Raw genomic sequence first — 27,170 nt, forward strand, 5'->3', positions numbered from 1 at the left:
TTCATGGAAGAATTCATGATAGTTTCAGAGGCACTAATCCAGGTCACAGAGCGAACTATCACCTCCTGCCTGGAGATGGTTCCCTCAGTCAAGCCTGAGGTCATTGCCAGGAGCAAGGGGAAGCTCCCGGCGCTCCCGGACGCGCTCCTTTCCTTCCGTGGCCAAGGTCTTGCAGGACACCTCATTACATGCTGCCACTACTCAGTGTCACCTCACTACCTGAGGACTTCTGATCCGCTTTGTGGCACTGGTTCTGTGTGTACAAAGCTGTGTACATGAGTCTCTTCAATAACCTCACACCATTTGCCTTTCTTCTCAAGCTGTCTCAGCAGCAGAAGGCAAAGCAGAGGAGCCCCACGGGCTGCTGCTGCTCAGAGGTGTGCCTCGGCCCTGCTCAGACTGCAAAACAGGGGCAAAACTGAAAAGAACAACCTGCTCATGTAAGCACGGAACAAGGAAATGATTACAAAATATAATAAGGAAACAGTGCCTAGTTTTCATTTGTCACTCAATAGCTGCGGCACTAGTGCACAGTGACCCCATAGTGCTACTTAGGCCAAAGCACAGGCGACACAGTCACCTACATCTTCGGGGTGAATGCACAGGCACTTGAGAAGCGAGCCCCCGAGCTGACGCCCGGCTGCCCGGCCATCACCCGGGGCCATCCACCACCCACCCGGGCCCGGCGTGGGGAGCCGGCCCTCCCCGGCGCAGGGAGCGCTCCGGGGCCGCGGGGATGGCGAGGCGGCGGCGGGCGGGCCCGTGGGAAGGAGGAGGAGGAGGAGAAGGAGGAGGAGGAAGCGGCGGAAGCGGCGGCGGGCGATGGCCGGGGCGCTGCTGCGCGGGGTGCGGCGCTTCCCCTGGCTGTGCAACGTGCTGCTCTACGGGGGGCTCTTCGCGGCGGGGGACGCGGCGCAGCAGCTGCTGCGGGGACAGCCGCCCGACTGGGCGCAGACGCGCCGCGTGGCGCTGGTGGCCCTGGCCTTCCACGGCAACTTCAGCTACGTGTGGCTGCGGGCGCTGGAGCGGGCGCTGCCCGGCCGCCGCCCGCCCGCCGTGCTGGGCAAGGTGCTCTGCGATCAGCTGCTGGGCGCGCCCGTCGCCGTCCTCGCCTTCTACACGGGTGAGTGCCGGGGGCTGCCCCGCAGAGCCCCGCGCAGCCGCCCGCCACCGCCTCCCCCGGCAGCGGCCCCGCTCCGCCACCCGCGCCTGGCTCGGCCGGCGCGCAGCGGGACCGGCATCCACCCCAAGGGTGGCTGGGGACCCCCTTGGGTCCCGCACCCCAGAGCGCCGCTGGCCGGGCGTCGGAGCGGGGCCGCGGCCGGGGCTCTGCAGACCCCGCAGCTCCCTCCGAGGATGCCCGCGGGGAGCGCGGGCGCTGAACCGCCTGTGGCACTTCAGAGCTTTCCAGGAGGGCTGCTGGACCAAAGGAGGCCCTGAGCTCGGTCGGGCGCGTAGCTTTTAATTAGCAGCAAAGAATGGAAAGCGTCTTACAAGGATTGCAGCATCCATGTCTGTTTGAATTGCTGTGCTCTGTTCTCAGCATCGCTGTCTCATTTTCCAAAACACAGGTGTGTCAGGAAATGCCATCGTTCAGCGAACCAGCTCCGTTGTGAGAGTCTATAGAAATAAAGCATGCTACTAATGGCTAATCTCAAAACCTAACAAGTAACAAGATACTCTAAAGAATTCTAGTATCTATTTCAGAAATAAACATGAGGGAATAAGAAAATTAATAGGTGAGACTAATGTAATTAAATGCTCTCATTTAACTTAATGTGGTAGAAGAGTAAGATTGGTCCTCTTTTTGTCTGGGATTGGGAGATCTGCACTCTATCACTCCATCAGGGAAATTACTCAATTTGTGATTGAAGAGAAATGAAGCAAGAAAAAAAATCAAACACCAGATACTTCCACTCAAGATCTTAACTATGTCACAACTTAAGCTGAGAATTGCTCAAGGACCAGAGGGATCTGAAGGACCAGAAGAGGGCTAGTAAAAGTCCCTGAATTAGGTAGCAGTAAAATAATATATCCATTGAGATTGATAACCCCAAGGCATGGGAATACCCAGGAAGATCCCAGAGTCAGACTAAGGAGCCTCTGCTTATGTGCAAAATGCCTTATTCTGTCTCTTGTGGGTGAAAAAGGTGCTTTTAAAGATCCCAGAGTCAGCCTGGGAGCCTCTGCTTATATGCAAAATGCCTTATTCTGTCTCTTGTGGGTGCAAAAGGTGCTTTTATCCTCTCTGTTCCACTGCTACACCAGTGGTATGTGGTATGGCACAGAAACAGATGCCACAACCCCTGTACACCCAGTAAATCCCAGCTGATCCTGGGTGCCTGTGCTGGGAGTCAAGTCCATAGATGAGGAGATTTCATGTACCACTATTAGGCAGTCAGAATGGTATTTGTGTAACAATATCAGCTTTTCTTTCAAAGATGTTATAATGTATTTTGAGAAGGGTCTGGGATGTCACTGCAAAATCTGATAATTTCATTTTTTGCACTTTTTCTGATTGTTGTAAATATTTTACCCCCAGGTATGAGCATCCTTCAGAGGAAAGAGGACATCTTTTCAGACTGTAAAAAGAAATTTTGGAATACATATAAGGTGAGGCAAGCAATTTACTTATGTCACAGCTAAACAAGAACAAAGAAAGGATAATATTCCTTCCTCCAACACTCTTTTCTTCCTTCCTTCCTTCCTTCCTTCCTTCCTTCCTTCCTTCCTTCCTTCCTTCCTTCCTTCCTTCCTTCCTTCCTTCCTTCCTTCCTTCCTTCCTTCCTTCCTTCCTTCCTTCCTTCCTTCCTTCCTTCCTTCCTTCCTTCCTTCCTTCCTTCCTAGGAAGCTTTAAGTCAGTCATGTGAAGTAAAGGCAGTGAGGGTTGGGCAGTGCTGCCATATGGGTGAAATTATGCCTTTAAAAATTGAAATGTACAGTGTTTATATACATAACAGTTGCACCCAGCTCTGTTTAAATGACAGCCATACAATACAACATTGATTCTGGGTTTTTTTATCTTTTGTCTTAAGAACTACCCACGCCCTAACAAGTAACAAGATACTTTAAAGAAGTCTAGTATCTATTTCAGAAATAAACATGAGGGAATAAGAAAATTAATAGGTGAGACTAATGTAATTAAATGCTCTCATTTAACTTAATGTGGTAGAAGAGTAAGATTGGTCCTCTTTTTGTCTGGGATTGGGAGATCTGCACTCTATCACTCCATCAGGGAAATTACTCAATTTGTGATTGAAGAGAAATGAAGCAAGAAAAAAAATCAAACACCAGATACTTCCACTCAAGATCTTAACTATGTCACAACTTAAGCTGAGAATTGCTCAAGGACCAGAGGGATCTGAAGGACCAGAAGAGGGCTAGTAAAAGTCCCTGAATTAGGTAGCAGTAAAATAATATATCCATTGAGATTGATAACCCCAAGGCATGGGAATACCCAGGAAGATCCCAGAGTCAGACTAAGGAGCCTCTGCTTATGTGCAAAATGCCTTATTCTGTCTCTTGTGGGTGAAAAAGGTGCTTTTATCCTCTCTGTTCCACCACTACACCAGTGGTGTGTGGTATGGCACAGATGCCACAACCCCTGTACACCCAGTAAATCCCAGCTGATCCCGGGTGCCTGTGCTGGGAGTCAAGTCCATAGATGAGGAGATTTCATGTACCACTATTAGGCAGTCAGAATGGTATTTGTGTAACAATATCAGCTTTTCTTTCAAAGATGTTATAATGTATTTTGAGAAGGGTCTGGGATGTCACTGCAAAATCTGATAATTTCATTTTTTGCACTTTTTCTGATTGTTGTAAATATTTTACCACCAGGTATGAGCATCCTTCAGAGGAAAGAGGACATCTTTTCAGACTGTAAAAAGAAATTTTGGAATACATATAAGGTGAGGCAAGCAATTTACTTATGTCACAGCTAAACAAGAACAAAGAAAGGATAATATTCCTTCCTCCAACACTCTTTTCTTCCTTCCTTCCTTCCTTCCTTCCTTCCTTCCCATTATTTGATTATGTGTAGGAAGCTTTAAGTCAGTCATGTGAAGTAAAGGCAGTGAGGGTTGGGCAGTGCTGCCATATGGGTGAAATTATGCCTTTAAAAATTGAAATGTACAGTGTTTATATACATAACAGTTGCACCCAGCTCTGTTTAAATGACAGCCATACAATACAACATTGATTCTGGGTTTTTTTATCTTTTGTCTTAAGAACTACCCACGCACCAGTGTTTAGTTAGTGATACTATTGACAACACTTGTACACCTATTAGAAGAATTAATTACAGAGACACTTTCTTTGAGAATCATTTTTAGCCTGTACTTTTCAGTGACAATCTTCTCACTTTCAGAAACAAGCCCCCTTGTTTTAAGAAGGCTTTGCTATAAACAGCTGGCTTTGATTTGCATTTCTGCATACACAAGACAAAATTATCTATGCTGCCTCAGAGCTGAGCAAGCTGAGAATGTTAAAGGTTTCTCAGATGCAAAAAGAATGATGGATGGATTAGCAGGGGAAAAAAAAGTAACAGGAGAAGATGTGATTGCAATGTGAATTTCTCTTCATATTGTAGAACTGTATAGGTAGGATGGAAAAGGATTATTTTTATTCCTATGGAAGATGATGCTAAAAGCAATGCCCACTATAGCCTATCAAAACATAAGGTTTCTACCAGCCTTATGTTCTATGAGTAAATTATCCATTGATTTTTCTAAATATGCCTTACGTGTATGAGTAAGTAGAAGGAGCATTGCAAGTGTGAAATAAATAGTGTTCAGTGGTATTTTTCATTAATGGCTGAAACAAATGTTCACATGCTCAAACATTTGTTCACCCATCTGGTAAATGCGTTTATTGTGTCTGGTGTCAGATGTCTGTGAAGAATTAACTGTGCTCAGGGTTTTGTATTTAAAATGAGTTAAAATAATGTGTTTGAAAAACTCAGAGCATAGAGGCTCATGAAGATCATTAGAAGTTTAATATTGCAAACTCTAGGTTAAGCAACTCCATTTATAATTGAACAGCTTTTATTAACTTTACTCAAATACGTTTCAGTCATCACTGAATGTGGAAAAATGAATCATGGTGGTTGAAATCCATAAGAATAACAAATGATTTGTTTTCCTTTCAGACAGGACTGATGTACTGGCCTTTTGTGCAGGTGAGTTCTCAGGGTGACTGTGTGAGCCTTTCCCTGCTGTAGAACCTGGGATCCTGTCCTGTCCACGCTGTGTCTGACCCCAGGAGGAGCAGAGCAGGTGTTGGGTGGGTAACAGTGCCTGGAGCACTAACTGAGCTCTCTCTCCTTCCCACACAGCTGTCAAACTTCATCCTGATCCCAGTTCACCTGAGAACAGCTTACACTGGGCTCTGTGGCTTTGTCTGGGCTTCCTTCATTTGCTTTTCCCAACAGAGTGGAGATGGCACAGCAAAGTCAGCATTCATGTGGCTCCAAGGAGAGAAGGTCAATCCAGATGAAGAATCATCAGACAAATAAGAACTTTAGTTCTGAACACATTCTGAATTGCTAAACTGGGTTTGTGAAAGTCAGTAAATTACACTGCAGCCTCATGTTGTGTTTAAAATAAGCAGTTATCTCAACATTTGGTGGTTAGTATAAGCAGTGGAACAGTTTGTCTTTGTGCCTGTTTATTTTTCATAAAAGAGGCCAGTTGTATATTGACATTTAATTATTTTCATGCTGTCAACGCATCTCATCTGGAAACAACTGACTTACAGGGCAATGTAAGCATTTGTACATCATGTCAGACTGCCTCACTGGGGAGAAATATTAACTGTAATTTAATTTTCAAGCAACTTGTAATTGCTAGAAAAAGGAGAATAGAACATTAAATCATCAGTTGTTGGATTTGACAATTGTCATCAATGCAAGATTACTTTGCAGAACAAAATTTAATGGATTCCACATCTAAGAAGTGGCATTGAATTTGTTTAATTGAGAGGAAACAAAAGTGCTGTGTTTGTAAAGCCCACATTTCTATGGGGCCAAAGTGTTTTATTCTACATGAAAATTTATATAGGAAATTGATTATTTCATAGAATATACAAACCTGAATTATATTTGTACATGTTTTATCTTAGCTGGGAGAATAAAGATTATTTTGGTCAGAGCCCTTTGGGGTGGGTGCTGCCCATTGACCCTTGGGGTCAGTCAAGCAGCTCCTGCATGGTGGAACCCCCCCAAGCACTGCAGGGAGCTTTGGTTCTGTGTGCAGCCTCTGCTTCCTTTGCTCCTCGAGGGCCGTGGGAGTCTTGACTCCTCTACTCTTTTCAGCTGTTTCATATGCTGAAGATATAATTGAAATTTTAAAGAAAAAGAACATGGGAAGGAAGGTAGCATGAATGGGAGAATATATATATATATATATATATATATATATATCAGGAAGGAACTTCCATTTTTTCCTCAAATGGCTTTTAAACATTCCTATTCATAGAAGACACTGGGTAATTATACATAGGAGATTAGGGGAAGGTGAGCATTAATTATGGGTTTGCTTTGTCAGCTTGAGGATCAGGTCTGGATACGGGTATTTTTTAAACGTGCATATGTATCTCAAAACAGGAACTGTGCAAATTTCTATGATTGCAATAAGCTTAAATCAGACCAGTAAAGGAGCCCTTGCTATACTAGAATGGGATTTTATGCCTTGAAGTTACTAAATTGTAAGCTTGAAAGTATCTGATTTAATGGGTCTGATTCTAAAGAGAAGACTCATCCCTCTATTACAACAATAATAAACCCCTTTGAGGAATGTCTGAATTCCTCAGCCTTGTCTAAATAGTGTCCCAAAGCCTGCTTAGGCTATAAATATCTATTCTTTTGGCCTGCAGTTGTACTGCTTAATATATTGCCAACAATTATTTGTCACTGTAGGAGCCTAGTGCTGCTCAGCTGAGAAAGGGAAAGGGATCATGCTAGCACTGCCCAATCTGTTTCAGTTAAAATCAACTAGTTTAGCATGACCCAGTGCTCAGGAGTGATGCAAAGTGCCCACATGGCTTTGAGCAGGGGTCAGCAGCAGTGGAGGAGGGTAGAAGGCAGGGGGCTGCTTCCACAGCCTGTTCTGCTGGCAGCCAGGGGGAGGAGGCGCCTTCCCTCTCAGGTGGGACAGGTCTCTGCAATTCCATCTTCAGCTGCACAGGCAGATGTGGAAGAGCCCACCTGCCTACAGCCTCAAGGTGGAATTAATTTTAATTGACTTTTGACACCTTTGGCATGGAGATGTCCAGCTTGGCTAGTTGGTTTAACCCTGCATGTTGAAATGTGCACTGAAGGGCCCATTTCTGCCCCTCTGTGAGGTGGAGGCTCAGATGAGTGGCTGCTGTGTCAATACCTTCCTTGTAGATACTTATATTTGGTGAGTTGAATTCCCCTGCTGGATGTTGCTGCATGAATCACAAAGTGTGAATTGAGCTGATGCTGGACATCCCAGGAGGAGTAGGAATGCACAGAGGAACTACTGAATTTTGTCTATTAAAAAAAAAGAGTGAACAGATGCTTCAGACAGCTGTAGCTGTTCAACTGTTCTTGTGTGTATAAAGTCCTCAGGATAAAGCAGCGACTTTAGTAGTGTTTTTTTTTTTTATGTTGATATTTTTGGGATCAGACTGGTATTCTAAAGTCTGTTCTATTTAGTAAGAGCTAAAATTTCAGGTAAGGTGTGATAATTAAGTATTTTAATTTTTTTTTTACAGATGCTATTTATTTTTATTTCTGCTTGTGCCTTAAGTGTTTAATAATTAATAGCATTCACTTGGAGAAGGGAACTAGAAAATAATGTCATTACAGAGAGAGAGAAATGCTGTTAGTTTACTGTAAGCAGTATGTGATATTTTGCTGTAACTCAGAGCAAAAATCTTTCTTCATGGTTATGGTAGATGAAACTGAATTTCTAGATGAATCAAGAATTCATAATTCATGATCTGTATAATGCTGATGCCTTTTTTCATCAGGACTAACTAATAAATGAAAGATCCATCTTTTATTTTAAATGGCTTAAAAGCTTATACAAGCTGTGCTTTATTGCTCTTGCTTTTGTGCTATCAGATTTTTGCTTGGGAATTTGAGCTAAATCCTGTTTTGTCTTCAGGTTTCTCTGGCTGGGGAGTTCAGTATTTCTCTCCATCTTTTATTACTTGAAGTACAGTTCTTTCATGTAATGGAAGGCTGTGGCTCTTATATTTCAGTAGACTTTAGATCCTGCATAATCCTTTCACTTTCTCTGGTTCTTTTAAGGCATTTGACAGCTAAGTAACACAAATCCCTTTTCACGTAAAAAAAAAGTGTTTTTTCCCTTTTAATTGTGAGCACTGATTGGTCTGACAAACATTTCAGACCCACAAAATGCAAAATAATGAAGCTGCGTTGGGACAATTTCTCAGTGCGCATAAATTTATGGACATTTTAAAGGTTTTCTTCCTCTGACAGTTTAGTCTGAGGACTTAATCCCTTAGTTGTTAGAGCCTTCATTATTCCTTGATACCTTTTTGGCTTAGAAGATTAATTTCACAGGATAACAGAATGGCTGAGGTTGGAAAGGACATCTGTATGTCCATCCCAGCTCATCTCGTCCAACCCTATTTGACACGTATGTAAAGTTTTGTTTGCTTCTTCTAACAACTCAGTAATTTCCTGGGGGAATAAAAAAAAAGAAAAAATAAAAAAGATGGACAAGGTTTATCCTAATGTCTCTCTGCTACCCTTTCAAAAACAGTCATAAGGGCTTTATGACTATTTCCAGGAATTGCACTGATCTTACTGCCAGCTGAACATGCAGATTTCCACAACCAGCAGGATGAACAGAATTTTACATCACAGAGGTGCTCAGGAAGGAGCAACACACTGCCAGTAGCTATTAGGCCTGCAGTCAGGTGATGTTTTTATGTCGTGGATCCTCTCCAAGAGCAAATGGGATGAGCAGACATTTATATCAGTTCCAGCTCCATGTTATTCTGGATGGCTGTGGAGATGTGGAGTCTGAATTTGATAAAATGAAAATTTCAAAATTTATTTTTCTACTGAAATATTTTATGTAAATGAACCTTCTGTGCTTACTAGCATGCTAAATACATCCTTCTTGTAAAATTCACCAGAAGGCTTCTGTCTTTTTCACACCAGAAGCACCCACCCAGTAACACAGTATAAAATAACCAGTTCCTGCTGCAGCGAAGGTGAAACTGCCTCTAGTCTGTTACCATATCTGATATGTTGAGTTCTCTTTATAGAACAACCTTTGAAATCTATGCAGCTTCAGCCTTCCAATTCTCTGCTGTAAGTGCCAGTGCTTCCTGCTTATGCTGCTGCCTCTACTGCTAGTGCCAATCCAGTGAGATGTGCAAGATATACTTGAATTTTACTAAAATAATGAATTTCAAGTTGACTGAAATTGTCTGTGTTTTTGCAAAGGCTTAATAAACATTAAATGCTGTTCTTTGGCTCTGTCTAGCTTTAACTCATATGTGTATAAACAAAGCCAGATCATATGTAAAGTTATTTTGGGATCTTCATGGACCACATGCAGCAAAAAAGCTCAATTTGATGTCACAGGCCTTAACACAGCAGCAGAGTAAAAACTAAGGAGGGATTATTCACTCCCTTTAGACTTTAGTTGCATACATTAAGTCATCTGCCATTTCTGAATAAATTCAGAACAGAACTCCTATCTTTAAAGTCTTATGCTGAAGCCAGTGGAATTTTATTTAAAAGATGCAAAATTTTGATATAAGTATTTCTTTAGATAATTAATATATTTGCAGGAGAAATGGAGGAATTTAGGTAGGAAAAAATATAAACAACTTTTCTAGAGAACAGAGTTTAGAAATGGGGTCCTTACTGAAGGACTTAACTCAGTCAAGTTTGTGTGGGATATCCTTGGGAAGGAAATGGTTCAGGAGATTTGAGGCTGAAGGGAGTAATATATTCCACAACTGGAAGAGAGACACCACCTCCATTCCCTGCTGTAACTTTTTGTATATTTAGAATGAGGAGGAAGCTTTATGGAAAGAGTTCAAATTGAAAAATTGTGTTTCATAGACTTCAAGGCCAAGAGGGAGAAAAAGCATCACTCAGTCAGAATCCTTGGGTAGTGCAAAGCAAAGAGTTCTTCCTGAATCAAACCAGTGATGTTGACTCCAATGCCATCTTCTAGGAACTTATGCAAACACTTCCAGAGGATTCTGTGTCTCAAAGGAGTTATTTATCTGTTCATATGAAATTTTATTACCTACCCACATCAATCTAGCCTTAACGTTCTAATAAAATGTTACTCCCTTTCTGACAAGATTTAACAACTAGGTACAGCAGGCAAAGCCTTCTGTGTGCACGTAGTGGTAAGCAGAGATTTTGTTTATTCCTTGGATAAACTGTAATAGCTTTAGCTCTGTTAGCCCTTTGCTACATCATTCTTGAAGCTCATTTGCAAACCCTTTTTTTGCTGTGCAACCTCTAAATGGAGACAGTAATGCTGTTTTAATCCCAGTGACTTTCACATATGCCTCAGATAATATTTTTTCTACCTCTGCCTAATATTGCTGTTCTAAAGCAGCCAAGGACTGTCTGTCCTCTCTTAATGTCCAAGTTGCACTAAGAATTCACATGCACTTGCTAAGCCCACCATGTCTGAAGTTCCTGTAATCCATGTTAAACAAGAACAAAGAATGCAGATTGCATGTCTGCATGTGTTGCATATACTAATCAACATCATCCACCTTAATAAACACTGCCTTCCTTTTTTTTTTTTTTTTTGCAGTTTATTAATTTATGGTGGTTGTGCCTAAAAATCTTGCACCTTGTATCCAGACAGAAAAACAGTTTAGTGCAAAGAATACAGCAGAATGTATCATTCCCTGCTGTGTAACACTAGTTGCAATTACACCTTTTTGTGCTGAAAGAAATCTTGGACCTGGAAAAGTCTAATAAGGCGTGAAGTAGGGTCAGAAAAGACACTGTAGCAGAGGGTACATGAGAGAGCTTCAGGAACTGAAGAATGGGTGTTTTTGTTTGCTGTGTTCAGGGAAAACCAGTCATGAAGTGGGGCTGTAAAACAACAGGGGGGAAATGGCATCAGGTGAGTGTGCACACACCTAGGGCTTGTGTAAGTGAGGAACAGGGACACCTATGCTAATGCTTCCCTCTGCCAGAAGACCTTAAAAATGGGATATTGATAAGCCACCCTTTCCATTTTACCCCCTCAAGACTGACAGAATCAGAGAGACCAGGAGGGAGCATGGGGATGTAGCCCATCAGGTACTTCAGTCACCAGAGATTTTGGGACATTGAGAACTGGCTGGGAATGAGAACTGTTCCCCATTTCTGTCATTGTGCTTTATCCAGTTACAACAGAACCAAAATGCACAAGCACCCAGATGGCTGTGATAAATACAGGGTTTGGCCCATATGGACTCAAACCATGCACACAAAGTTCTGCAGCACATGAGATCCTTTGGCTGTGGAGGAAGTGTCAGCTTCATTCTGAATTGTGTGTCCTTTTACAGGGTGTAACTTGGTGGCAGAGAAATTTAAGTTACAACTCTTCCCTGGAGTTAGTACCTTACTGTAGCTAGCATGCACTTAGTGTGTGCACGCACAAGAACAAACTCTCATTATTATTTCTTTGATTTGCCAGGATAGCAGCTTTCCTCTCATTGCTCAAATATTTGGGAAAGAAAATACAAATTTTTATGATTCCTTTTTCCACCTCTATTTGTTTGCTTTTTCCTTTTCTATGCTGGCCAGGAGAAATCTGCCTGAGAGACTGGTGCCCTGTGGTGTTCTTGTTTTGCCATTGCTTACATCTCTCTGGGAATTAAAACCCACCTTTACTCACCTACCAAGGGTGTTCAGTTGCTTCCATTTCATGCATCACATATTTTTACATTCAAAATGTAACAAGACTGTTAACTGCAGCTGATTAGCCATGACATGCCAATGACACTGAAGGATTTTGTATTAGTTCCATATCTAGTTCAGAATGGTCACCAGACAGTAATGAATTATTATGTGTTTGTAACTACACCTGATACCTCATGGCAATTACCCATACAGTGTTTTGCTTACTGTTTTGGGGTAGAAATTAGCAAAATTTGCTAATGGAACACAGGTACAAATATAGGGAGAAATTCAAATTGTAAAGAAACCCTTTCAGAAGTCAGGGCAGTGACTTTATAGCTTCCATTTCCAGTGAGGTGAGTAGTGAAATGGCTCACAGAAGTGAACTTGCCTGTTAGGGGTAATGGAGCATGGACATTGCATAGGGAAGGAATCAGCAAGACACTGGCACAGTCTCTTTGGGTGCCTCACAGCTTGCAGCCAGTTTTGAGTTCTTATTGTAAGATACCAACTTGTATAGGTAAAATAGAAGCTTAGAGAAAGTCACCATTACATTTTAGACTATGTGAAATGAGAAAAGGCTCAGGCCCTGAGAGAGCTGTTCCTGGAGCTGTGTGCTGCCATGTTTGTAAAATTTGCACAGAATGCTTATTACTTCAAAATGGGCATGTCCACATACAGGCTGAAATATTACTTGTTGCCTGCTGTGTTTGCAAGTCTAAAATAGCCCAGACCAATTTATGTCGACATCTATTTTTACTGAACTCAAACATCTGTTTTTCCTTTGTAGCTATGGACACCCATCACTGATGCAAAAGACACCTGCATAGTGACTCACCTGCACAGCAGTCAGCTCAGTCATACCACTGGACTTAGCTCCAAATGCCAAAAATAAGACTCTTACATAGGCAACTTCACTACCCATGGTATTAGTAATGTATCTGACAAATGGTCTAGCAGCTTTTTCTGTGATATTTTTACATTAAAAAGACAGTGAACGTAGAAAGAATTTACTAAGACAAAAGTAAAATGGGAAAGAAAAAAGTTAATGAAGTATGTTTTTGAAATCTCTGTTTTGGCCAGAACTGCAGCTTTTGAAGTGCACAGATTGTTTCCATTCTTTCTACCAGGCATTTATGCCCTAACTCTTTGCTGTTGCATTTCCCAAGTTTGTGCTGTGTATTCTGACCTTCTATACAAAAAAAAAAAAAAATAGCTGAGATAAATCTAAGTAAGTCATGTCTGCCATGGGGAATCTGTGATGTCTGACAGAGGCCAGAGAGCAAGAGATAGGAGAGTGGATTTGCCAAATGTTCCTGCCCAGCTCTAGCTCCTGGTGGCAGGATTTAGTGAGAAATGGGAACTGAAGCTGCCAGGGAAAATGACTGCAAGAGAAAAGTGCACCTCTGTTTCTCTACCAGGCATTATGTTATGAGCAGCGAAAAAAGACCCAAATGTTTGTATTTTCTGCATTAACAGTGCTTTCAGCAGAAGAAAACCAGCCTTCATGAGTAAAGAAATGCATTTATAATTTATGTTGCTAGGTCCACTGAAAGACATCATCAGTAGGAGAGAAATTTAATTCCACTGGCAGCAATGCTCCAGAGTCACACTAACAAAAATGCTGATATTACATTAGCAAATAATTGATACATACTTGGGCCCTACTCTTGCAAAAGTCTTTGTGCAAAACCTCTGTAGAACTGGACCTATACTGGATTTTGGGACTTTTCAAAATGGGCAGGTGAAAACTTTGTAATTACAATAAATCACCTTATATATTCCTTGCTTTATGTAAGTAAATTCTTTGCACACGAGTTTCTGCCTAGTGGGTGTTATTCAGCCATACTAACAAAAGCATAGCTTTAAATATTCAACTATTTCTAGGCTAACTCCCCCATCTCCTAAACAATGCAGTTGGGTTGTAATTACCCAAAAAACTTGAAAGGATGGTTTGAAATTAAGTAGTCCTCGGATCCACTAAAAATTGGCCCTTCTCCCCAGTCAGCCTGTTTCCCTTAGTCCCACTCTCATCCAGATCCCAGATGGACTCTTATTCCTCCCACACTCATATTCCTCACTTCTACTAGTGAGTCAGTCCAGCCCACCCCAGCAGGCAGCTGCACTCTCACCCAAAATCAGCTGTGCAGAGTCCTGCCACCAGCTTTTCTGCTTGACTCACAGCTCTGTTTGGGCTCTGTCTCTAAAGGCCAAAAGCAGCGAGGATGAGGCACTGCACAGCCAGCCAGAGCTGTTCCAGCACGTCTGGTGCTCAATTCATGGCATATCTCCGGGGAGCACAGCTGACAGAGAAAAATCAGAGTGCCCTGAAGATGTCCTAAAACTGTCTAGCTCATCTTGTTGGCTAATTCCAATTCTTAGGAAGACAAGTAGAGAAATTCTCAGTTACAATTTTAAAAGCAATGTGGAGGTTTTCTGGCCTCCGGCATGTGTAACACTCCTCAAACGAAATTGCTCACACAATAGCATCAATGTGTGCCAGTCCAATTAGTAAGTGAACCACTGAATCCAGAGGTGGTGTTTTTGAAGTGTCAGTGATTAAGGACAAGACTTTGCAGGCAAAAGTAGTTGACAAACAAGTTAGCTTTTCCAGAGTACCCCATGATTCTTTATAAGTGAGCGAAAAAGTGTTAAACCCCTGATTTGCAGCAGGGCACTGGACAGCCTGCCTAACCCCTGCTTCACTGTCTATGTCTGAAGTTGTACCACTCACAGTAAAGTGCAATGTGATCTTACTAGCAAAGGTAGGCTCCAACTGTAAAATGCTGTTCAGGGATTGAATCCATATAACCTCCCCTACAACAAAAGAAAAAACTTAGTAATAACAGCAATAATCACCGCACTTGTGCTTCCTGCAAAGTCATTTCCTTTATTTCCAGCAGGCTGCATAAGCAGCAAAGCTGCATGCTGATGAAAAATGAGAGACACAAAATTGCATCACTTGTTTGAGTGCTGTTCTCTGGCTTCTGGCAACGTGATGCTGGAATGAGTGTCATTCCAGTCAGTGCAGGACTTTTAGGAAAGCCAAAGGCTGCATGCACAGGAGCCTGAGATGTGTTAGACTGCAAAAGCCATGAGTGCCTGTGGATGTTACCATTATTCCCCAGCTGCTCAGGTCAGAAATGTGCTCAGCGCTGCGGTCATAAGATGGACAGTTCCACCGTGCCCTGGCAGCCAGCGGATTTGCGAACTCTCTCCTGCTCGAGCGGTTTGGCCTCACAAGGGGAGCAGGGCAGGGCAGGGCAGGGCAGGGCTGGGCAAGGCAGGGCAGGGCTGGGCAGGGATGGGCACGGCAGGGACGGGCAGAGCTGGGCAGGGCAGCGCTGGGCTGGGCTGGGCAGGGCTGGGCAGAGCCACAGCAGCGAGCCGCGGGCGCGGAGCTCCGCGCAGCACCCCGGGGCGGGCAGTGCCCACCCGAGCGGAGGCAGGGCCGGGCGGGCGGGGCGTGTGTGCAGCATGTGCGAGGTGCGACATCGCTTTGTGTGGCGGCTCCCCCGCCCCAGCCCCGCACTGAGCATGTGCCGGAGCCCCTGCCCGCCCCCCGCCCGCGGGCCCCGCGCCGCGCACCGAGCGCCGAGCCCCGCGCAGCGCCCGCGCCGCTGCCCGGGCTGAGCGGAGCCCGGCCATGGAGCTCCGCCGGTCCATCTCGGCCAGCGCCGAGGCCGAGAGACCCATGCGGCGCTACGGGGCAGTGGAGGAGACGGAGTGGAAGGCGGAGGCGCTGGGCAGAAGTGAGTGCGGGCCGCGGGTGCGGGTCCGGCCGGCCGGGGAACCCCGGCTGCGGCGGGGCCGGGCGGTCCCGGGTCCTGCCGGCGGGGCGAGGCCAGCCCGGGCCGCTCGGGGAGCAGGGTCCGTGTGACCGTTTTGCCCTCTGAGCTGGGCGAGGCGGCTGTGCCGGGGTCACAGCTCGGCTGTGCCGGGCGCGGGGCAGCCTGGCCGGCGCGGCTCCAGCCTTGCCTTTCCCCGCGGCGCGGGCACGGGGCCGTGAGCGGGTGGCCGAGCGAGGATCACTGGGACCTTTGCTCTCCCTCGGTGTTTAGCAGGTGGGATTTAATATAGAGGTTTTCATAAATGTTGGTAGTCTTTAACGTGTTTCACGTTTGGAAAGCACAGATGACGATCACTTTATTCTGTTGTCTCAGGCAGAGGGTGCAGCAATACAGCGCGTAATTCACACCTTCAGTGGTTGCGCTGTATTGATGAGCTCAACAAATGTTCCGTGCTGGGAGAGCTTTCTTGAAATCATAATTTTCCAGGAAGCAGCAATTGACATAACCTGTCCAAAGTGCAGATGGAATGAGTAATTAAAAGATACATCACTGTCAATTCACATTATCCATGGGAACTTGTTGTCTGTAAGATACCAGCTATTATTCTTCTACTGGCAGAACTGTCTTCTTTACAACCTAATAAGCTTGCAAACCCCTTGTAATTTTCCAGGTAACCACTGAGGCAAGAGATCTTGAAAAGCTAGTTACAAAAACTGTACTAAACAGTATCAAGAAAAATATTTCTTCATCAAATGTTTGTTCTGGCCACAGGAATATAAGCTTTGTGTGCTATGTGTTGTGACACCTTCAACTTGGCTGGTACTGGGGTTGCTGATATCCTTCGTTCCCCACCCATCTTTTGATGTGAATTGTGAAGTCTCACCTGGATGATTTTAAACATGGCATGGCTTTGCAGCACCTTGGTAGCAGATTTTAGCCAGTGCATCTGCTGTGTTTACTTTTCAGAGAGCTCTGTGTTCTGGAATGATACTTCACGTCTAGCTTCAGTTTTTCATGGCTATGTTACTGTCTACCATATGCTGATGACAGGGTGTAATTCTCCAACTGCTGCTTCAGTTGCAGTGTTGGTTTTGTTGCAGTGCCTGGCACAGATTCAGGACTGAGAAACTCCACACTTTCTAAAATGGACTCGAAGACTGAAATCGCTGTTGACTGAGTTGGTTGAGTCAGACACATGCAACAGTTTTGCAGGTTCCCTGGCACGATACAGACGTGCTTTCCTTGTTCTCATAACTGTGTCTGGTTTTGTTCCAGCGCTCGGGAGCTGAGTGCAGTGCGGCACTTGTAATAATAATGATAATAAAACCTGGTATCCTGAGGTGCCAGGAAAGGTTATGCCTTGCAAGTTTTGAACAAAAGGTGGTTTGTTTGGAAGAGAGCAATGTGCAGGCTGAGAGGGAGAGCTGATCTGCTCAAAAATATGTGCTCAGCATTGAGCTGCCACCCAAATCACAGCTTGGTACCCAGCACCAGAGTGGGCTGTTGGCAGGGCTAGGACCCCATGTCCAGGTGTGCACCCTGGCTCTGCTCTGAGCTGCCCTTCTACACACTAGTTTCTGTTCAATGAGAATATTTCTCTATGCATAACAATTTAGATAGGAATAGGAATTAATCTAGAGACCATGATCTGTTCTTTGAAAAGCAGAAAATTATTATATTATATATTTGAATAATTGATTTCTTTTGTTTGCTCTTAGGCTTCAACTTTTTTAAAATACTGTGGAAAATGCTATTTATAGTAAATGGTTTAGATGATTCCTACCTATCTTTCCTATCTAAATACTAACACTGACTGCTGGTCACACTTTTGCATTGATTTAAAAGAAATAGATCTTTCTATTTACTGTAATGCTTCCTTACAGTCATCCTAAATTGCATGGCAGGATGACTGTAGTCGCCAGACTGTCTGTGAAGGAGCTGAAAAACTGTCATCCCCTTTGTTGCTGATGTTAACAATTAGCCCTTGGTGTTTGCATATTGTTTGAAATATTAAATGCTCGTTAAGATTATTAACAAAAGCAGAAGTTTATTACTGCATATGAATTTGCCCTTTTTACTCCGAGGATTTGTATTAAATCAGGATGTCTTTGGAGGCAGAACTTGTGTATCTGTACAGCACTGCACAGCAGAGTGCTGCTCCCTGTCAGTGCCTGGTGATGGGATGCATCTTATCAGCAGGGAATGTACATCCTGATTGTGTCCATTGCAGGGAGAACGCACGCCATGGGGGTCCGGTGGTTTCTCTTCCATTTGTCAGATGGCAAGGGAGCTCTGTGCTGGCTTCTCTGTCCGTGGTGCTGAAAGCATTGCTGGGTGTTGGTTATAAACGAAGATGAGTTAATTCACAGCCGTGGAATGTACATCATACACATTTCTATCCTACCATGGCCTCTTCCAGCCAGGTCACCGGTGGAGTTAAGCTGGTTCAGAGCAGCTGAGGGTCTGATGCCCTGTGACCTGACAGTCAGGATCTGTGCAAGAAAAATATGGAGCAAATTGCTTAAAGGTGTCTCTTCAACAAGTCCCTGAAGCTTTTCTCTTCACATACAAGAGGTAATTTCCAAGGACTAGCGAACACTAAAAATGGTGGTTTACTATTTACAGGACAGCTCATATGTTTTCTAGTGCATGCATATAGAAGACAAGCTTAGGAATTGTCAGGCTTGTATGATAATAACGTGGTTACAGCCTTCCCAGTAAATGATTTTTTACAGCATAGTCTTGGGGAGCCTGCTCTGAAGCAGAGCACTGGAGCACTTTGGTCAGTCCTTGTTACTGAGTGCACAGCTTCATTTAGAATCATCTGTCTTGCCGTTGGCAGAGGCTCGTAATGCCCTGATTAAATAACTGCATGCACACCAGGCAAAGAGCCACAGGGAAACAAAGCAGTTTTTCACCGTCCTTTTGGAAACTGCACTTCTCAGATACATTTCTGCTGAGCTTTTCTGTCCTCTTGCAGTTTGTATGAGGGCTGGAGCTAAATGCAAAATTTGCTACGAATCCTCCAGCTTGAATCAGTGTAAGAAAGCAGAAATGCCAGAAAACAGCAAAGGTTATGTTTTGATGCAGTTTAGTGTGCCATGAAACTTGTTTATTGTTTTCATTTGAAAGGTAACTCAGCACTGGAGGTGAGCTGCCACACTCCTGTATTGCAGAGATCCACCTTTTTGACTGTTCTGCAATATGATGTGGAGAATAGGGGAAAGGGACCTTGTACTCAGTACTACAGAAGCTGGAGATTCCCATCATGAGATTCAGTAGTAGCATGAAACCTTCACAGGTGGCTTTTCTTGATTTCCCTTCTTGCTGTGAGTGTTGTAGCACAGGTTCTGTCCAGGCAAGGAACTGTGAGAGCACTCCAGAACAGCACCAGTGGGGTGGATCTAGTTCTGAGTTCACTCTGTTTTTTTCCAACAGCAGGAAGATAGAACAGGTCCCAGGTTCACTGAGATCCTGGGCTGGCACATGTGAAAATTTATTTCACCACATTCACGTAGTTTGTCTTCAAAATCTTTCTAAGCTTGTTGGCCAGAAAGACTCTTGTTTGTATTTTCATCCTCTGCTGCTGAGCAGAGAAATTTAATATATATATATATAAAACATGAGCTATTTAATATTTTGCTTCTATCATCTGATAGTTAAATATTCAAACAAATACCTTTGGGTCTTCTTTCATAATGCCCCACATATTGCACAGACATGCACAAACCCATGTTGGTGCTTTGCATAAAAACTTCCTGTTACTGCAACACCTCCCCAGCCAGTCAGGGATGCAGTGTGACCCTGCCCACCATACTCTCATAACACTGCTCCCCAAGCTCATCATGTTTCCACTCTGATTTAAAATAGAAAAAAAAAAAAAGTTTCAGAGGCACAAAAAGAATTTATATGACCCAACCACCACTGCTGTTCATGCAGTGAACAGTCATGCCCTTGTGTCACTGTAAATTCCCCATAATTGTTAATTGTATCTATTACAGGCAATAAAAGACACAAAACAAATTAGGCTTATTCAGGCCGTCTATTAAATAGGTGGGAAAGAGGCTAACTGAAGGATATACACAGTTATGCTTCTTTTTATAGAAACAGCTGGAATGTTGGCTTTGTGAAGGTCTGAACACGGGCTTCAAACAGAGAATGTAATTAATATGCTCTCCATGTCTCCATCTAAAAAAAACCTTAACCCACAACTGTGTAAAATTTTTGAAAAGAAAGTGACCAAAAAATGGAAATAAAACATTAATAGTGAACCCTAGACCTTTTCAGAAAATATCAGAGAAAACATTGTCATGAACAAAGAAAACTGATTCAAAGGATGCTGCCAGTTCTAGATTTTTACCTTATTCATTATTTTTAATGTTAACATATTTGTACTGTACTTCAAGAGGAGAAGCAGCTGTGTCTGATCTGTGGAACCAAGACACAATTCCCACACTGAAATCAGAAAGGGTTTTCTAGAAAGGATGGAGGCTGTTTTCTGTAGAACAGTTGTAAAACTCACCTGCTTTGATGGCAGTCAGATGGCTCTAAAATTCCCCTACACAGCTTAGTGTTTTTCTAAGTCAATGGTGATTTTGGCTAGCAGTGTGTACCTAAAATGTTCCATTTAATCACCTCCACCAGGTCATTGCTGTGTCCCTTGTAGCTCATGAAGGAAGGCTGTAACTTGGGTTTTCATTTGCTTCAAAAGAGCCCAGAGAATGATTGACAGAGGGAGACTAATCCAGTTTATGCCATTACACAGATTGTCTCATTTTTCTAATTCCCCCTCTCACAGCTGGCTGCTCCAGGCAGTACCGAGACAGAGAAAGAAGGAAAAGGGAGAACTGGAAATATTTTAGTGCCTCAGAGTGCATTCCTACTAAAATATTGGTCAACAGTGGGGGAACTGAGACTCTTAAAGCAGATTTTTCCAGGTGATACTTTATGTGGGTGTCACAGGGCTACAGAAATATATCAGTTAATGGGCCACCCTTGCTCCCATAGTTTCCCTACCATATTTCATGAGTTTTGCCCTTCCTTCACTTTTTTTTGTCTGGCTATGTGTGTCCAGGGTTTCTTAACAAAAAAGTGCAGCTTATTTACTGCCTAACTTGTCCCAAGGTTCTGGACAACCAAATCAATCCCAGTTTAACCAAAGCCAGAGGGGCTGAGAGGAACAAGAAGAGGCTGAAGGAGCTGGGGCTGTTCAGCCCCCAGAGGAGATGGCTGAGAGGAGACCTCAGCAGTGTGTGTCAGTGTGAGCAGGGAGGGCTCCGAGCAGGGACCGGGCTCTGCTCCCTGGGGCCAGCAATGGCACAGGAGGATGGGCAGGAACTGATGCCCAGGAAGTTCCACCTGAACACGAGGAAGAACTTCTTCCCTGTGAGTGACCGAGCCCTTGGACAGATTGTCCAGAGAGGCTGTGGAGTCTCCCTCGCTGCAGATATTCCAGAACATTCCAGAATTGTGTCTGGACACAATCCTGTGCTGTGTGCTCTGGAACGATCCTGCCTGAGCGGGGAATGAGAGATGGGCACTGTGCCCCCTGCCAACCCGACCCCTTCTGTGTGATTCTGCATGGATGTAATTCTGATGGAATTCTGGCTATTTTGCAAAAACATGGTGGTTATTATGGATCAAGGACTTACTGCCGCACATCCACTCACGTGTCTCAGCAAAGACATTTCTCTCACCTGGCACACTTGTAAATCTGAGGGTTAATGGCTTCCAAAACTGTGCCCAACTCTGCCAAGCAGGAAATGAACACTTAACATGTAATGCAGTGTATATAGGCAAACCAGTGTCAGCAATGATTGCTGAAAAAGTCATAGATGAACTTAAAGTGTCATATTTGAGACTGTTGCTCATGAATTTTCTCATTTCCTTTAAACATGTTTTACAGAAAAAATGTGTTAGATTTGGAAAGTAGGGCACTTTGAACTACACAAATCATCCTTGCTGTTGGTAGCCTGTGGGATTATGGACTCAGTCTGTGTAATTTTTTTTACTGTGTTTGATAACTGATGTCTTAGTTGCATGGCATGTTTTCATCAGAGAACCCACTTGTGAGAATGTGTGTATGTCTGCCTCAAGGGTGGTTACAAAACAGGAATCAAAACTTACATTTGGAATTGGGCATGCACTGCAAAGTATTGTGTATCCTGGGTGAGGTTTCTAGAGTTTTCTTGTAGTTACTGAGCACAAGAAAGTTTGGAACTCAGCGCTCTTTAATCCTTATTCCCAGAGGGCTTTTCTTCTGTAGCCAAATATGTTCCATTTTCATAGAAATCTTACTTAATGAAATAGACCCAGAGACAATAAATAATGCTGATTTATTTCCATGAAACATGTTCTGCTGTCTGCCTACTTAAAAGGCACAGTCTAAATGGATTCAAAACTCCGAGATGAAAAATGAATGCTTGGAGGGCAAACTATGAGAAATCAGGAGGAGCACCCTTGGATAAATTATGTTAGTTGCCCTTCAGGATCAGCAATGAACCATGAATTATCAACATTTTGTCAGCTCATAAAGGGAAAAATATCTGAGAAAATAATTTTGAGGGAGTTTCTTAGTGAATGAGGATGAATGATTTCCAGTGACACAAGCTGCTCATTGCAAAAGCCTAATGACTGCAAACACTACCAAAATGCAAGAGGGAATTTGTCATTGTATTTGTAAGAATATCAGTAGTGTTTAAGGATCTTTTTATTGCCCCGAATCCTTCCACCACCCAAACCTTCATTGATTAGGGGTTTTAGTAGTTCTTTTACACACACATTTGGGTTTTCTTATATACTGGTAAAATTAGAACAAAAGATCTCACTATAAAGTGATTTAACAGATTTGTTCATCTTTTGTACAAAACAACTCAAACCAAGAATGGAATCAACAATCATTTCTAACACTTCTGTCCTTTCAGTCCAGAAAGCCAAAGTGAGTTTTCGAATAATGGAGTTGAAGCCAAAAGAGCAGGACAGTGACCTGACCTCCCTGGGAAAGGATGGAGAAGCCTGAGTGACACTTTCTTGGCTGAAAATGGAAAACACAGTGCTGACTCCATTGGCAGGAATGGAAATTTCCTCACTGATTTCACTAAAAGCAAAACTGGACCAGGCTCTGTGCCTTCATCTCCAACAGCCCTGTTCAGCTTGATTCTCTTCAGAAACTGCTGGGGCAGAATCTGGGGGCTGTGGCACTTCCATGAGGGCTCTCCTGGGAATCTGTGTCAGGCTGCCCCAGGGGATGGGTCTGTCTGCCCTCACTTGTCCCTGTGGCAAGCAGGGGTGAGCATTTGCTCCCTGGAGAAGCCTGCACTGGCAGGGTAGTGGCACTTCAATCTCCCTGTCTGAGCAGTGAATCATTAGGAAATACATTGGAGCCCCTACAGCGAGCGGCTGCTCCTCAAATTATCCTTTTTCACACAAGAGAAAGTCACAGAAATTCAGTTATGCATTTCTGTCCCCACCTTCCTAATCCAATCTGTAGTTTCTCTCCTCATCCCCTACCATGGATTCCCATACAGCTTCCTCTGGGCACTGTGCCTGGGAGGGGATTGAAGTTCCTGCAGTTTGGCAGGTTCTGAGGCACATTTTCCTTCAGGCTGATGTTGTCTGTGGCATAGACACTGTGTGGGATGTGATAGTGAAGGGCAAGCCATGGTGTTTTGAAAGCCAGTAAAATCAGGATCTATTTGTCTCTGCCTTGGCAAGAGGTGAAACATCCTGTGATTATGAAATTTCTTTCTTTCTGGTATGCAAAGAGAAGGTGACAGCCAGGTATCAATTTGTCTCAGATATAGATAAGCTCTACTTGAATTGCCTTCATTTCTTTGCCTCTGAGACCTCAATCAGCTCAAACTTGTGGCTGCCCAGTGCCAGTTGTGAGGAAGAAAGTATTAGTGTATTTAAAGAAAGGTGAATCAAAAGTCAGTATGCAAAAGCAATTTACTTGGTGAAAACAGAGCTTGCTAGAGAATGACTCCACATCCACAGATGAAAGGCAAGTACAGAACATTTTTTTGCCAGCTGTCATCACCTGTGTGAGTTGAAGAGCCTTGTGCTGTTTCACCTCAGAATTCAGTGAGAAAGAACTGGATGGTTTTGGCTCTTCTGGCTCTGGATATTTGATCTTTAAGAAAGGACCCAGCTTTTGCCTGTGGCTCCCTGCAGATATTGTGTGCCTCATACACTGAAGAACAAGATCCCAGTATGATTTTCTGACCTCCCACTCTGCTGTCAGACTGTACACATTGTATGCCCATGGCCTTAAGAATAGCAGCATTCATCCCCCTGAGAAATCACTTGTCCCATCAAATGAGAAACACCTTTTTTTCCTTGGCTTCGAGGAGCATTTTCTCAATATTTATTTACTTGCTGGAGTGGGAATCTGTTATGTGAACCAGTTTCTTTGCTGTCTGAAGGAGTTCTTTATACCAGAATCAGTTTTGGTCTTTACAGAATTGGACTTGTATGTCTATAATAATTACCCAGTGGTTTTAAGGTTACCTAAAATTACCTACCAGCTAAGATGTTTAGATCACTGTTAGAAAACTGTGTTATTAGAGAATCACATCACAGAGGGGGAAGAGACAGAGAAACAAACTCTGGTATGCAGTCAGATAATTTCACAGGAGAATGTCCTGAAGGTGTGAAATCTTGAAATGCCTGTGGCCATTTTACTATTATTTCACTTGCACATATGCTGCTCTGTATCAACTGATGCTCATATATTTATTCCTAAAGTGGTTTTATAAGACTCTTTGAGAGTGAACATTTTGTTGACTTTGTGTTTTGGAATTAAAAAAAAAAAATTAATAAAGATAAAAAAAGTCTTTAAAAATACCAAACTAAGTAAGTTTTAAATCAATCCCTGAACATTAGCTGTAGCTGGCACTGTCACAGCATTTGAAACGTGAATGCTGAAGCTTTTTGTTAGTATTGCAGGATCAGAATCTGACTCTGGTGAGGAATAAAATGGAAATCCACAGGCTGTTTCCTTTGACCACTGAGCAAAATGACAGAAGTAAATGAACAAGTAATGTGTGTATCTTAATAATGCTTTTTAAATCTCCATGACATAAAATGAAGTGATGTAGCATGAATTGCTTTCCTTGGAGTGTGGCTTCATCTCAGCCTTGCTGCAGATGGGAATGTGCCGCAATTTCAGTGGAGCTCCATGCGAGGAAGGTACCTGCCACAGCAAGGAATGTTCCAGTTTCTATTTCCAGCCTCCTGGTAGTGCTCAGGCTCCTGCTGGGCTGGGCACAGAAACCCCTTCCAGAGCCTTCCTGGCAGCTTTCCTGAGCCAGACTGAAATAGCTCCTCACAGACAGAGCTCCAACCCAGTGCCACTGAATCAAACTGACAATGAGGGCTTCTGGGTCGACCTTCAAAGGCAATTTTCCCTCATTTTTTGTGTCCTGCTTTGGATCAATTTTTTCATAGAAAGAGCTGTCAGATCACAGCCACTGTGCAAAGCTCCCCACCAGCTGCACACAGCTGTGTGTTCTCCTCCTTCTCTGAAGGACAAACTGCTGTTTAAAGTGCACAAGGTTGTATTTTCAATTCATAGCATCATGGGAAAAGGTGAAAGGAGTATGGAAATCCAATACCAACTGCATTGTCAGCAGTTGGCTTATTTAAATGTCAAGCAAGTTTTCGTCTCACACAGGTTATTTTGAAAAATAAAATATTCTTTTGAGCCCTTGGTCTGTTCCTCTGTCCTGCACATCCCCACCCATGGTGAAGGTATTAATGAGCAGATACCAGGAGCTGGCTACTCTGGGATTGCAACTCCTGACTCTTTTGCATTCTCTTTAAATAACTGGAGAGCTACTAGGAAAGCTAGTGCCTGTTCTGACAAATCAGACCTCTAGAAAGAGGTAACTAATGCAGTTTGATTTCTGGCTGTTATTTTCTCTGCCTCTGAGGCACTGCAGGTCACTGGAGCGAGGACAAGTGACTGGTGCTTGTGGTGTGAGAGGCACTGAGGTACCTGCAGGCAGCCAGTGACCAGTGTGGTCCTTTATTTCTTTGTTGATAAAATGAAAAAGGTATTCAAGAGGGATATAACAGTGGTACTAGGACAATCATTTGGGGAGGAGGGCAATATTAAGGCCTACTTCAAGGTTTACTATTTCCATTTACTCCCTGCTCAGGATGGGTGCCAGCTCTTGCACTGGCTCCAGCAGCATTTTCCACGATGTTCAGTCTTGTCTTTGACACAGGCACAGTGTGCTAGAATGAATGACTGAGCTTAATTCATCCCTCCCCTTGATTCCTCCTGTCTTTACTGCAGCTTTCTGCCTCATCTGTGTTCATCCAGAGGAAAAAGTACAGCTCTGGCTCAAGGCACAGCTCTCCTGCTCCAGGGTTTGTGCAAGCAGAGCTGCAGGATCTCAGGCTGGACACACCACACCCAATGCATAAAAAGCATTCTCAGCTTGTGTGCTCCAAGTCGTGTCTGTTCAGCAGAGATACCCTGCAAGGGAGCTGAAATTTCAGGATAATTCCCTACCAGAAACAAAAGAGCATGTACAGGAGCTCTTCCAATATCACTCTTAGCCAGGCAAAGCATTTTTTCAAGCATCTTCCTGGTTTTATTTAGTTGCAGTCACGTCGTAGTAGCTGATGTGAGATTTTTCCTCAGTAGGTTTTTTTTTTTCATTATTTAATCCTGTGGAATTTACTGTATGAACAGTGCTCTGAGACAGGTTATAGTGAGTGTGTTTTGTCTGTTCATTCTATCTGATAACACTTCCTGAATAGAGCCAATATCATTTCCTTTGCTGGTTGCAAGTTTTCATATAGCAACAGGGGAGATAAACACCTAATGAAATAGGAAAATCTCATTGTAAGGCCAGAGAATCAAAGAGGAAAGGTTACCTGAGGGGAAAAGAAGAAGGAAGAAGGAAGCAATTTAGGTTAGTTCATTTTAAAAGCCAACAGATTTCATGCTGGTGGCATCCCAATATTTCACTGAAAGACAAATTTGTTTCTAGCTCTTCTTAAGCTTATATTTAATTCATAAACAGGGGATTCCAACTTAAGAAACACAGGATTCTGGTCTGTTGGGTTTGTGGTGGCTGATTTTGGTGAAGTGTTTGTTCAACATATGTCAACAATCTGATCTCATGCTTTGTAATGTGGAGGTGCACTGAGATGAAATTTGTGGCTCAGATGAAAAAAAATTTCCTTTTTCTAACACCTGCCTCATTAGAAAGGTGACTTCTCATAGAGAAGACCTCAAGCTTTGCACCAAGTATTTGTGTCTGTATGGATTTTTTCAAAACAGAGTGAGTTCATATATGAGGTGTGAGCTCACACACTGCCCCGGTACTGAGAATTTCTCTGGGCAGCATTTTAAATGGTAAACATTCCAGACTGGGTATGTAATTAAGAAAATCTTCTCCAAGTCTGTGATATGTGGTATATGAAACAGTATCTTAAGAAATCAGCTGATTTGTCTCACATGCAGAGATTTATTTATTTGTTTATCTGTGTGTAGG

The 27,170-nt window shown here is 43.3% G+C and overlaps 2 protein-coding genes across 2 annotated transcripts in view; both read left to right on the forward strand.

Moving 5' to 3' along the window:
• Positions 1–821: 821 nt before the first annotated feature.
• Positions 822–13,604, forward strand: MPV17L (MPV17 mitochondrial inner membrane protein like). The gene is made up of 5 exons (XM_041401409.1): positions 822–1,123; positions 2,543–2,613; positions 5,150–5,179; positions 5,336–5,482; positions 12,660–13,604. The coding sequence occupies exons 1-5, from the start codon at positions 823–825 to the stop codon at positions 12,762–12,764; spliced, it is 654 nt and encodes a 217-aa protein (XP_041257343.1). The 5' UTR covers position 822; the 3' UTR covers positions 12,765–13,604.
• Positions 13,605–15,467: 1,863 nt separating this feature from the next.
• Positions 15,468–27,170, forward strand: part of BMERB1 (bMERB domain containing 1) — a 43,113-nt gene continuing 31,410 nt past the window's right edge. Inside the window, exon 1 of the mRNA XM_041401416.1 lies at positions 15,468–15,621. Within this exon, the coding sequence (XP_041257350.1) occupies positions 15,516–15,621 (106 nt within the window). The 5' untranslated portion in view covers positions 15,468–15,515. The remainder of the gene's footprint in view (positions 15,622–27,170) is intronic.

Source organism: Onychostruthus taczanowskii, unplaced genomic scaffold, assembly GCF_017590055.1.
Source record: "Onychostruthus taczanowskii isolate IOZ18803 unplaced genomic scaffold, ASM1759005v1 scaffold19, whole genome shotgun sequence".
Taxonomy (NCBI): domain Eukaryota; kingdom Metazoa; phylum Chordata; class Aves; order Passeriformes; family Passeridae; genus Onychostruthus; species Onychostruthus taczanowskii.

What these genes read in the sequence shown, in the direction of transcription:
- MPV17L (XM_041401409.1), top strand. Translation starts at nt 823, where the DNA reads ATGGCCGGGGCGCTGCTGCGCGGGGTGCGGCGCTTCCCCTGGCTGTGC. An exon ending in AATTTTGGAATACATATAAG is followed by an intron (nt 2,614 to 5,149) that starts GTGAGGCAAGCA and finishes TTTTCCTTTCAG; the next exon opens with ACAGGACTGATGTACTGGCC. An exon ending in TGTGGCTCCAAGGAGAGAAG is followed by an intron (nt 5,483 to 12,659) that starts GTCAATCCAGAT and finishes TTTCCTTTGTAG; the next exon opens with CTATGGACACCCATCACTGA.